The sequence below is a fragment of the Carcharodon carcharias genome, chromosome 7, assembly GCF_017639515.1.
Source record: "Carcharodon carcharias isolate sCarCar2 chromosome 7, sCarCar2.pri, whole genome shotgun sequence".
NCBI lineage: Eukaryota > Metazoa > Chordata > Chondrichthyes > Lamniformes > Lamnidae > Carcharodon > Carcharodon carcharias.
In genome coordinates, this window is record NC_054473.1 from 59263381 (window position 1) to 59277089 (window position 13709).

General features: G+C 46.9%; 1 protein-coding gene across 2 annotated transcripts in view; it reads left to right on the top strand.

Annotated features, from left to right (window-relative positions):
• gxylt2 (glucoside xylosyltransferase 2) overlaps positions 1-13709 on the top strand; it is a 42441-nt gene that overhangs the window by 15932 nt on the left and 12800 nt on the right. For both annotated transcript variants that reach the window (XM_041192633.1, XM_041192634.1), the window contains exons 3-4: positions 4472-4603; positions 5722-5973. In XM_041192633.1, the coding sequence (XP_041048567.1) occupies positions 4472-4603; positions 5722-5973 (384 nt within the window). The remainder of the gene's footprint in view (positions 1-4471; positions 4604-5721; positions 5974-13709) is intronic.

A 13709-nucleotide genomic window follows, 5' to 3' on the forward strand; every position in this document is an offset into this window, starting at 1 on the left:
GGTTTTAGTATAAGGCTTACATGTGAAAGGATTGTGATCTTAATCACTGTTGATCCTTTTCTGCTATTTATTGACTTAATACAGTTTATTGATGCTGTTAAACTATTAAATGCCACTGAGTACAAATTATGTTGCATACACTTCCAGGATTAATGTTGCCCAGTATGAGGAATGTTTAGCCAATAAATAGGTGTTACTATGAATGCTTAATATTGCTTTAAACTTGTAAAACAGCTCATAATTTGTCAGAAATTCAAATATTATTAATATGTTTGCAGTGCTTAGAATTATTAAGTCGACAGATTTGTGTTAAAGATGCAGCGAATTGGGTTCTAATTCAGTATTATAGAGAAATAAATTTAAGTGCCACAACATGTTCAGAATGTTGATGACTTTTAGAAAATATTTAATATTTGAAAACGGATGAGAACTGGCTGGAGCATGGATTCAACTTTGTTGTGAACTGATGGGATGATGGTCTCCCCTCTCTGCTTCCTCTAAAGGATATAAGTGAAATTGGTATGCAAGAGTCTTAATTCTATTTCTAGTGGAGTTGACCTCCAGCACAGGCTGGCCATAATACAAAGCAGTTTGCACTCCATTTTTGATCTTATTCGGAGAGGCTCGGTTGGTAGTTGATTTGAGGAAAAGAGTAATATCACAATTTCGCAGGAGCTAAGGATGCTTTGCTGAGGTTGGAGCTTGTGCTACTTTTGAGTAAATGAAAGAAGTTGGCAATTATATAGTGGTGCATAAGGTGAAATAGACAGCAACAGAGAGATTTTTTCTGCTTGTGGGGAAGAGCACAACTAAAAGCTGTCAATATAATCTAATCATCAAGAAATCCATTGGGGAATTCAAAAGAAACTTCTTCACCCAAATATGGTAAGAATGCGGAACTCACTACCACAGGGAGTGGGTGAAATGAATAGTATAGATGCATTTAAGGGGAAGCTGGACAAGCATATAAAGGAGAAGGGAATAGAGGATTATGATACTAAATTTAGATCAGAGGAGGCTTGAGTGGGGCATAAATGCCAACATTGACTGGTTGGGCCAAATGGCCTGTTTCTGTACCATATATTCTATACCAGAGTTCAAAATACACCAGGGTGTCAGGCAAACTCACAAATAGCGAAAAGAATTAAAATATTGAAAGAAAGGTTGCCCCCATGTAATTTAATTCAAGAAACAACAAATGTGGGAGTCACAGAATCTGTGAGGTGCTGCTCCTCCAATCATAGATTCTGTCACTCCCATGCTCGCAGCTCCAGCTCCTCCAATGACAAGTTCCCTGACTCCTGCTTTTGTTGCACCTCCAGTGACAGAATCTATGATTGTAGAAAAAGCAAGGGCAGGAGGGAATGTACCTGTGGTTGGAGGTTGAGGGGCAGTCATCCTGGCCAGCCCTGCTGTCCCTATGCAGGAGACTGTGCGTCAATCGCTTTGACCCATCAACATCCCCCAGGACCTGGAGGTTGAGGAGAAGAAGCAAAGTACTGGATAACACATTCAGCAGAGTTTCACTCAGGCCACATTGGAATCCAAGGTTATACATGGAGAGCAAGAGAAGTGATTTACTGTCTTCTGATGAGAAGAAAAAAGGTTTAAGAAAGAAAAGGGAAAGAGGACAGAGGGAACTAGAGACCAAAGTGTGATACTGGAAAGCAATATAAGCAACAAACAATCTCGATCTGTTAGGAAAACCAAGCTTGAAAACTAGCAAAAGCTGGCAAACAGTTTACAAAAAAAAAAGTGGGTACAGGAAATATAAATCTGACAACTCAAGAATCGTTCTGTTTATAAGTCTATGATGTTGTTATGGACAGGAGGGGCTTTAATTTAAAACAGCCTTGATTTCTCCTCTTGCCACCCATCCGTAATCGGAAAGGTTTTCTTGATTTTTGATTTCCCCCTTTACAAGTGGTGGCTTATTTCACCAACCCTTTAGTTTTTGGAGTGATCCAATCCTCTAAAAATAACTCCACAGTAAACTTGAGATTGGGTAAAATCAGAGGGTTAGTTTATTTTACACACACTCAAAATGTGGGGAGGAGCTGTTGCTACATAACCCCAGTACATTCACACAATAAAAGAGGGATAAGGGAAAGAAAGAGGTATAGGGCAAAGACCAAAGGGAAAACAAGAATTATTGTTTCACGTGATCTAGAGCCCAGAATTAAAAGTCCAATGGTATATTCCTTCAGAGAACTTAGCCAGCTGAAACTGATGTGTGAGATCCCATTTTCCAGTAGCGCTGACATCCAAGATGGGAGAAGCACATAAAGAGGAATCGGTTTTGCAGTAAGCACTGGTACAGAAGTTCAGGCGTTCCAGTAGAAAACAATGCAGATGAGGGCTAGGCAATTTAAACCTGGCTAGGTCTCTGGTTCCGTGGCTGCTCTGATGATGGAAGATGGAAGACTGCCTGGATTCAGCTCCACAAGGCAATTTTACAGGTTCTAGCATCTTGAGGGAGAGGTCATGTGACTTAACTCCCTCTTCTTCTCTTTGGTTTGGACAAAGGATGTATATTCCTGGTCTGGATTCTTGAGATGTTGCATCTATTCATAGGTTTCAGCAATTTCCGGGCCCCTTTGTCCTCACAGATATATTGTCTCCATTGGCCGGAGCTCTGCCTTAGTAATGTAAAGAGTCTTTGAGCATTTTCTTGGAATTTGATTTCTGCAGTCACAGGGGGCATTAGTACCTCTTTAGGGATAATGAGATCCTTGCTGTTTTCTGAAAGCTAGGAGTTCCTTTTGTGTGAGCCGTAGCTAGTCAGGCTTCAGTCGGTGTAAAACCTTTGTCCACTTTAAGAAAAATTAATAATTTTATAAAGTAGCCAGGATGATATAGACATAGGTATATTTTCCTTCATGTCCTCAGGGCATGACATTGTGAATACAAGAAGTTCCTCGAGCTTGTGATTTACAGTGTGGTTTTCTCAACACTTATTGGGGGGGAAAAAAACTATAAGTGCAAGAAATCCTAAAAGGGGAAATCCAAATGTTGGAAGGCACAAAGTTGGTGAATTTCTGGGGTGGGGCAAGGGTGATAGGGGGAAGGAGCCCGAGGATATGTTCAGCTGCAAATTAGGAATTGTAGGATTTTATTTAGGATCTAAATTTGAGAGAAAATACCAAGGAACTAAGGAAGAATGGCATCCTAAACTTCTCATGTTAACTGCTTTGAAAGACTGGGACTGAGTTATTGAAAATGAAAAAGGAGCCTCTGAAAATCAAAATTAACAAAATTAAGGTGAGCAGTTTCCTTTCCCAAAAAAACCCTAAAAAAATCATTAATTTGACCCCTGTCCTGTACATACCGATGCAATAAATAAGAACAGGTATGTGGATAGCCCCATAAAAATAGGGAAAAAATCTCAAATTTTTGATGGAAGACTGGGAAGTATATACACTAGGGTTTTAAAGCAATTCCTGTGGAGCCTTTTGTTTATTTCCTTTGGTTACTGCAGAGTATCCAAAATCATGCTCTTCCTTTTTCTTATATAAGCAGAACAGTTGAAACTTAGCAACTGGAGTCAACAACAATACTTAACAGGCAATAAATAGCAAATTATGTTCAGGATGTAACATAGATGTTGTCCAGTATATTATCAGACAACTTCAGTCATTTCTTATTTTATGAAAATGATTTTGGGGACTCTTTCATAACCCACTTGGTGAAGGTGCCATGTCTAACAGTTATATCTCTGTAGATAATCTATTTTTTTCATCCAGATTCTGTATAAACTGGCTATTTGTATTTTAAGCTTATTTTATGTACCCCAGCAGCAGCCTCGTCAGCCCAGATAATGTTGGGTCTATCATCTTGAATTACAACTCTTCACCATATCTCTGAGGGATGCTGCCAGCGGGCCTTGGGGCTACGAATCTGTCATTATCTCCAGGCAGCAAAAGTCTTTGACCCCCATTTATAATGAACTTTGCAGTTGATAAAACTGCTTTTTCTGTAGCTGACCAAGAAACCAGAAATGAGAACTATTTGAACATCTGGTTTCCAATGCCAAAGTTTGACAACTTCCATGCATGAGTGAAAAAAGCAACCATTTGAATGTGTTTCACAACAGTAGTGTTAGTGAAAGTTACAAAGTACACATCTCCAGTTAATCTACAGATAAACCAGGGGAATTCCACAATTTACTGTTGACTGCGTTATTGTGAACAAGCTTATTTTGTTAATTTGCTACACTGATTTAATCATTAACATTCAAGTAAAGTACAGGTTGCACATTGCATTGCAGTAGTACATTGCAGAATCAATCAGTCTATATTTGTGGATTTCAGAAAGACTGTGGCTGCACCATTGTTCTGCAAATGTTGTGGCTATCTGTCAAACTTCACAGTTTTCCAAAATTCACCTGCATTTATTTAAATCTGCTAACCTGTCTTTGCAAAAATGAAAGCTTGTGTATTGTGTTGTAATTCCTTGTTTTTGATTTTAACAGATAAAAGCTTGGCCATTTTCATTCAAGTCACATGTTGACTATAACATCTACCCAATCACCTTTTCAACAGGGAAACCCCAGGAATGGAAAAAATTATTTAAACCGTGTGCTGCTCAACGCCTCTTTCTTCCAGTATGTTGCTATTTTTGTCTTTAATTGTATTGCTGAAATTCAAAGGAGAGTTATTTCAAGATTTTGACATTGAATAATTCTGCCCTGAAATTTAGGTTTGACACTTAAGATACCAAAGTAACAACATTTTTGTGAAAAAGTATCAAAGAAAATATTAATCCTTCAGGGGATGTGGTGCATTTTTTCTCCCCCAACTCCTTTTTTTGAAGGCAGTGAATTTCGGGGACCTGTCCCCTTGTACTGCAAAGCCTGCAATATTCTGACAATTCTTTGTGAACGAGCACAGCGAGTGAATGTTAGTGGATTTGATCAACAGTGGGGCCATCTCAATTGAGCCTCATTTTCTCCCCACAGCCGCATCTCAGAAATATTAAGATAATTTCATTAAAAAATCAGTCCTACATATATTCCTTCCCGAGGAAGCTCAGAATTTTCAACACTTTACAATGGGAAATGCAGCTCTGTTTGGGATAGAAATCCCTCCTCGTCATTGCAGTTTGGGTTCCACACCAGCTCAGGTAAAGCTATTTATTGGATAAAGGAACATTCTGGACAGGACTAGGTTACATCATTAGCTGTAATGCACTCAAGATATTCTTGCTGTTTTCTATGCTCAGAGCCATTTTGAAAATGGGCATGCCCAACCTCATCCTAAAGTATAATACAGGTATGACAAAAACAAAACCAATTTGCCTAATGAGCCAGTCATTGATTAAAAAAAGAAGCATTTAAACTTGGGTTAGGTTTTGAATTGCAATAAAGAGGCAGCAGCAGAGGCATGTTGATCTCTTCAAAATAAACTGGCTGGTATAATCTCACAATGGTCAAGTGTAAAGCAAGGATGACCTAAGGATGACCATAGTAACATGGAGTAGCAGTGAATTATCTTGTTCATTAGAATCAAATGAAAATAAGGAGTGTATTTCATATGTCCACTTTTGGAAATGTCTCCAAACAATCCTGAAGTTTTATAAAACTAAAGATTCCTTTAGATTTAGCGCCACAACGGTAATTCTGGTTGTCATTTTGAATAATTGGTATGCTTAATTTATTTTATTTGCGATTTACTTACATATATACATTTTAAAAACTTCTGTTTTTTTCTGCTTCCAATCCAGATGATTCTGAAAGATGTTGACTCTCTGCTGTACGTTGACACTGATGTTCTCTTCCTGAGACCAGTTGATGATGTCTGGTATTTCCTGAATTTATTCAACTCCACACAACTTGCAGCCATGGCCCCAGAACATGAAATACCAAGAATTGGATGGTACAGTCGGTTTGCCCGGCATCCTTATTATGGAGCAGCTGGAGTCAATTCAGGAGTCATGCTAATGAATCTGACTCGAATAAGAAATCAACTATTCAAGGTTTTAAAAAAAAAAATCGATAATTCATAATCGACCCTGCGATAGTTCAGTTTTCTAAAACTGTGTCTTGAAGTAATTTTGATTCTCCCCAGGCAGCTTCTTTTGCTGAAATAAAAGTCCAAGGGCTGAATTTTCCCTTTGGTCCCACACGTCTGCGCGTAAAATGACGTGCTCTGACGTCGGGTGAGCGTCCCGAAGTCATCGTGCGCCATTGCATTATTTTGCTGGGTGGGCCGCGATGGTTTCCAATGCGCACCCACCATTAATTAAAAGGCCACTTAAGGCCTTTGAGGCGCCGATCGACTGTGATTTTTCGGCATCCAACGGACAGGCAGGTAGCACACATTTGTATTAACCTCATCCACGGGCGGGATAAGAGAGCTCACTGGGATCGCGAGTGTGCACATTCAAGCATTTATTTGTGAACGTTTTTGAAACTTGTCTGTGTGATCTGCAGTACTTCAAAACACATGCTTGGTCTAGACTCTTAACCTTCAGGTCAGCTCTCTGCAGTGAGTAATCTTTTCTGGGCCTGCAGGTTTCACGAAGCCTTCCCTTAGCCTGGGAATGGGATCTGAACTGTCCACTGGAGGCAGCTCCTCCTCTGAGGAAGGGAGGGCTGGAAGGGGGAGGAGGCCAGGAGTGCACATTCTCCAGGGAAGTCACCTTTGGGAGGATAGGCGAAGGCACAAGGGGCACAGGGTCAAGAGGTGATCCAAGGTGGAAGGGGCTGCAGAAGACGCCACTATCCTGCTGCCAGGGTATACAGGCGGCGAAGCAGCTACCTCAATATGTCTGAGGTGCAGTGCCGAAGAAGGCTCCGTCTCTCAAGGGAGACAGTCAACTATATCTGTCAGATGATTGGGCCTGAGATCTCCACTAACTGTGTGGGTGGACACCCCAAGCCAGTAGCTCTGAAGGTCACAGCTGCCCTCAACTTCTATGCCTCTGGATCTTTCCAGGGGTCAGTGGGTGATCTTTGTGGTGTCTCCCAATCAGCTGTCCACACTTGTGTGAAGCAGGTTACAGACGCTCTGTTCAGCCGTGCATTGATCTTCATCCACTACCATTGGGAACAGGCAAGACAGACACAGAGAGCCAGAGGCTTCGCAGCCATTGCTGGCTTCCCCCACGTCCAGGGTGCTATAAGCTGCACACATGTGGCCATCAAGGCGCCAGCAGGTGAGCCCGGTGCCTTCGTCAACAGGAAGGGCTTCCACTCCATGAACGTGCAGATAGTGTGAGATCACAGGATGCTGATTCTACAAGTTTGTGCAAGGTACCCAGGCAGCTCCCACGACGCCTACATCTTCAGACACTCCCAGGTGTCGAGGCTCTTCAGTGCTCTAGCCCGGCTGGATGGGTGGCTGCTGGGTGACAAGGGCTATCCCCTCAGGAGGTGGCTCATGATGCCTCTCCACCATCCAAGAACAGAGGCTGAGCAGCGGTACAATAGATGCCACACCTCCACAAGGGCTGTGTTGGAGAGAACCATCGGTCTTCTCAAGATGCACTTCCGATCCTGGACCGTTCAGGGGGTGCACTGCAATACCCCCCAGATCATGTGTCGCTGATAGTGGTTGCATGCTGCACTCTCCACAATCTTACACTGGAAAGTGGGGGGCACAGTGGACGACGAAGACGTCGACCCAGTGGCTGCAGCTACACACGATGAGTCCAGCAGTGAGCCCGAGGATGAGCACGGACAGGGAAATGCTGAGGGGGCAGGCACTGACCTGGGCATGCTGCAGGGAGGCAGGGACACCTGGGAGGCTATAATCTATTGAACCTTCGGCTAGCACACCACAGATGAACCTCCAGAACAAGCCTGGGCTGTGGGCTTGATACAAGTGGAAAGTCTGCCAGGTTAGGAACAGTCACTAAGGGCCTTGTTAATAAAGCTGAATGTCCAACAAAGCACTCATTACAGTTTTGGAAACCATACACATGCAGAAGAAAAGAGGTACCCTGAGCCATGGTACACATCTGAATTTATTCTGTCAAGCAAACCAACTTACTCCAAACAAAAGACAATAGTGTTACGAAACAAAGCAAATCATAAGGACCTCATCTCGGGCCAACACAAAAGCACCAGTGATAAACCCGTGGTGTGCCTAAGGTGCCTTATGTTTACGTTTTCGGGTGCCACGTCTTGGTGCTGCCCCATTGCTCGGAGTGGCATCTGAGCCAGCCTGCTAACCCTGCTGTCCTGTTGGCCTCGATGACCTTGGCGGTCGTCCTCTGGCCCTTGAAGCCTGTGCTGGTCCCGCCTGGGAGGAAGCTGCCAGTTCCACAGCTGGCACTCCCCAGTCATTGCAGCCTCACACTGGATGTTATGGTCACTGGAAGAGAGGCGAAGGAGCTGCCGCCCACATCCGGAGCACCCTGAGAGGTGCCCACAGAAACGCCAGGCAGCTGCTGTTTTGGATTTCCCTGCTCACCGTGGGTTGATGGGCACCGAGCTGTGAAAGTTGATGTCCAAACCATCTACCACACTGGCACTGACCAGCTGAGGTCAATGACGATGTGAGGGCTTGCTGGTCAGAGCGCATCCCCAGGAAGCCCTGACGGGTCTCCTGGAGTAGCCTCACGAGAGTCACCACTCTCTCCATGGAGGACATGTGGCACTCGGACATGCGGTTCATTGCTTCGGCGATTGTCCACGTCGACTCTTTCACCACGGACACCAAGCCAAGCATAGCCTCATGTATCTCCCCCAGATGCTCCTGCACACCCGGCTGCATTTCCTGCCCCTGCTGCATCACGGACAACTCCAGAGGCACATCATCAGACACTAACTGGGCATGTGCCTGGTCCCCTGCAGCCCTCCGACTCCTGGTGCCATGGGCACTCTGTCTCTGCCAGCGACTGTGAATTGCCCTCACTCTGCCCTGGGACACTAGCCAATGTTCAAATTTCCACCAAGGTGCAAGTATCTATGCTGGTGCCTGCTCCGCAGAGATGGTGTGACGCTGGTGAGACTTCAGGGTCCTCAGGTGTGAGAGGGGGTCTCTGCTGCTCCTCCTCACAGCCCTGCTTTGCTGATGCTGAAAGGAAGAACAAGGACAGTGGATCAGTCAACGTGGAGACAATGACAGAGTGCATCCCTGTCCTCCGGATCATTATGCACTCATCCTTCCATAACCAATGGTCAAACCATGTTGCAAAATTAAATCAATTAATATTCAGCACTGCTTTGGCTTTTGGGAGAACAATGCTGACCTTATGTTGGGCATCAATAACTGGCCGTGGCACACCAGCCTTACCGACACCAGCGGGCCTGGGCACATGGCGCCTCTCCAGATCCAGGGTTTCCTGCGCGAAGCGGCTAAGAATGGTGATCTCCGCCTGGCCACCGCCAGTCCTCGCACGCTCTGCCGCGTTATGAGCATTCTTCTGAAAATGAGAGACGAGCATTGACTAGTGCAAATTGCACATGGACTCGCTTCGTGCACCCCAACCAGAGTGGGAGACATCAGGGCTCCAGAGCCTCCTCACCCCGCTGCTGCCGAACACTCACACAAAGGTGCTAGGCCTGTCTTCACCCCCCCCACCACCTCTCCTCCCCCCCGAACACATGCTGCCTCTATCACATTAGGCACCACATGGAATATCCTTCCAAAGCAAGGAGGCGCAAGCACATGGAGCACAGAGCGTAGCAGATGGCTTGTTGCCACACCACCTTGAAGCTTCCCCCCAGCATGTCATCACCCTGACTTGGACATGTCCTGGAGTTTAAGCACAGCTCCTAGGTGCAGCACCTCCAGGTTGCCCCCAAACCAGTCATGTGAGTCTCAGTGTAACACATGCTGCGGCGTCAGAACACATCTCTTCACCACCCTCTCAGGCTGACCTCAGCATGGAAAATATCTGCTGGCCCACCCAGCAAAGGACAAATGCCATCAATGATTCAATGCAGTCACTACACTCAGGCTTGGTGGTGGGGGAGGGCAGCAGTGGGGTAATCCGACCTGCTAGGTTACATGATCAATGCCAACATGGCAGTCACCCTGCCAGAGTGCAACAAGTCGTTGAAGGGTTGCGACATTGAATCAAAGTGCACCGCATCATGTCACAGGAGCTCACCACCTCCTCCCAGGCACGTTTTGTCATATGGGGGGACCTCCTCCTCCCGTCCTGGGGGTACCAAGGCTTCCCACCGTGCTGCCACCTCCTCGAGGAGGGCAGCAAGACAGTCATCCGAGAAACGAGGGGCACACTGGCCCCCCGCACCCTACCCTCTGGCCTAGCCTGCTCACCAGAAGCCCTCTGGTGAGCCCTTCCACTTGCCATTGTGAGCAGCCTTGCAAAAGCTGCCAGTGCTTCATATAAACAGGCCACCGGGTCACCATTGGATCTGGCGGACAGTGCACTCCCACCGCCGCCCACCCACTCCACGTAAAATGGCAGTGCAGACCCAATCGTGGGCAGCGACTGGGTCCACGCCCACTCCCGCTCTGCCCCCTGACCAAACAGAAAATTCAGCCCCAAGACTCATTTTAATCTTTGACCCATATTGCAGGAGATACGATTTCATGTGATGGGTCCAAGTAGGATTTAGAAAAAAATAGTTGCTTTGAATGCTGTGTTTGTACATATGGTACATTTACATTTGTTCATGCTGCTGTCTGCGACAATTGGCGGAATTTTCCGTGCCCATTGGTGTCGGATGTGTTTGTCGGATTGTGTGGACGATGTGGCAAGAAGGCCAAAAATTGGTTTCACGACGTCTTGAAACCAGTTTGTAATCATCCGCTCAGTTCGTCAACAGCGGTCCAAGTTTCCCACCATTGGACGTCGGAAGCCTCATTGTACTACACCTGCATCTTGTCATAAGCCCAGCCCGCCAGAATCATCCCCCCCACGTTGGATCGTCAGGATCATGCCAACGTGTTTTATAACAGCATATAAAAGGCATGCACTTGGTCGGCTGCAATTCGAGGGGAATTCGGAGTTGAGTGCACAGTAACATTGTGCGGCGCTCATCAAGGTTGCTTGTTGGACTTTAAAGCTGAGGCAAGGGCTGCCCTGTGGTTGAAGCAACTTGGGGAGGGGGGGTGGGGGGAACAAGGGCTCCCTTGTGGTTGAGGCAACTTGATGGGGGTGGTGGGCAAGGGCTGGCCTGTGGTTGAAGGTAGTGCACAAACACGTGTGAGTTGCTGGGAGTGAAGCAGCCATGCATTAGAGAAACCTTGTATAAAGTGACCATTCCTCCACAGCAGAGACAGTTCAGACACAGCCACATTGACACGCTTGGAGTCGGGCCTCGAACTTATCTGTCCACTCAAGCAATGGAGAGGCATGAAAGTGTCAGAGCTTTTCACCCCTCGGACAAAGGCTGCAAACTAATGAGCCTTTTAGTGGACTGCAGAACAGTTGGACAACAGGGTACGTTGTCCAGTCTCCTTGCTAAATCTGGCCATGGAGCAGTCACTGGTGGAGGCACTCACAGCCCCTCGCAATGTCATCATCCCGGTTTGGACTAGTCTCCCCCATGGTTCAAATTAACAGTGCAGCCTTGCAGCGCATGTTAGGAGAATGTCTGTGCCTGAGATGAGAGCACATCATGCAGTCCAATAGACAAAGCTGCCGCCAATTGGCCAGATGAAGTGGGCAGAGGAGGGTGGGGTTTCGGGCAGCCATGCAGCGCACTAATCTCTGACCATCTTAGTGGTGGCCAGTGCTGTCCATGATGCGTTAAGAAGCCTTCAGACTTAACCAAGACAGGTTCTTAGAACACCCATGCTAATTACGTGTCTCCCTCTTTCATCCTACAGGAGGAGTACATCAGGATCATGGATCCTGGTGACCTAGATGTATGCCTCATGGTGTACAGAGAACGGAGACGATGGAGAGAGAGGAATGGAGGCACCTGGCTGTGGAGAGAGAGGAATGGAGGCGCCTGGCTGTGCAGAGGGAGGAGCAGCACGCTCGGGAAGAAGGAGTGGCTGGGGCTCCACAGGCCACTGAGCAGCCACAGTGAGCCGTCACTGATCAGTGCCTTGCTAGACCCAGGGTCTATATGCGCTGCCTTTCATTCCTGCAGATGACCGAGAACCAGCGTCGCTGAAGACTGTGCATGTCCTCGGAACTGGGCGGTCACATCTGCCACCTGCTGCAGGATTTGGCGCCATGGGGTCATGGAGGGCATCCACTGCCAGGAGCCATTGAAGTGACTGCGGTGCTCAATTTTTACACAGTGGCTCCTTTCAGCACTCTGCAAGTGACCTCTGTGAGATATCACAGGCCTCAACCCACAAATGCATCCATGAGGTCAAGGATGCCATCTTTACAAGGGCACACAGCTTTGTACATTTCACCCAGGACCAGGAAAGCCAGGATGCAAACGATTGGATTAGCCCAGATCTCAGGTTTCCCACAGGTGCAGGGTGCCATCGACTGCACTCACATGGTGCTTAGATCTCTATCACAACATGCGGTCAACTATGTCAACCACAAGGGATTCCATTTGCTGAATGTTCAGTTGGTGCATGACCAGCATGTATCCTTGACTCCTACGTTCTCAATCGGTCACAGATCCTTGACATCTTCTAGGGTCCACAGAGACTGCAGCGATGGCTCCTTGGGGACAAGAACTACCCACAGAGCAGATTGCTGATGACACCCATGCAGCAGCCTCAGGCTGCAGCAGAGAGAAGGGATAATGAGGCTCATACTGCAACTCACAACCTGGTGGAGCAAACCATAGGGATGCTGAAAATGACGTTCCAGTGCCTGGACCGGTCTGGTGGAGCCTGCAATACAGTCCACAGAGGGTGTCATACATTGTTGTTGCCTGCTGCACCCTTTACAACCTGGCACTGCATTGGGGAGAGGAGCTGGCTGAGGAGGAGATGGAGGAGCTGGAGGTCTCGTCTGATGAGGAGGACATCAGCAGGGATGAGGGTGAGGAGATACTGAAGGCGATGAGGTCATTGCAGTATCCAGATGAGGCAGGTGCACTCAGGAGGCCCTCATAGCTGCTGGATTTGTGGAGGATGATAACGAAATGCAGTGAGGAGATCCTCACATTGCATCTATGAATGTTTAATTCCAGACAGGCTTTTGGCAGCGCACATACCCTTTGTGATATGGATCCTGTCATGGAGACGCAGTGGAGGCCCCAATAGTTGCTCTATTTCAGGAGGATGATGATGACATGCAGTGAGGACACTCCATAGATCTTCACGTAGACTCTGAATGTCTGACTTTGGTCTGGTCGAGGGCAGCTCGCTTGCACTCTGTGGTCAGGGTCCTATCATGGAAATGCAGCCATGAAACTTTAAAAGCACCTGATCCTTTGTCCAACTTCAGGAGCACAGTGTCACTGGTCACAGATGCTGATGAGATGGGGGCCAGCCCCACCTTAAAGGTGCTGAGAGCACACAGAGAGAATGACGGAACTCTGTGATGTCTGCCCATGACAGACCAGCACTGTCAAGGTGCAGGCATCAGGAATATTTCCAGAGAGTGTGAGGCCAGACCATCACTTTTGGTCTGAAGGCTGCACAAAGCACAGGGAAGAGGCCCTGGACTGAGACACCTGCCTCTATCCTATGCAGGAAACAAGATTTCACATCTGAGTGACACGAACGCTGCTCATCGGAACAAGGAGCCATAGGCAGGGAGACATTCAGCAACTGTGACATGACCAAGTGCAGAGGCTTGTCATCTGACTTGGAACCAGTAAATTTCTTGCCTCCAACAGCAAGTGTCGGAGACCTGAGAAGTCCCTG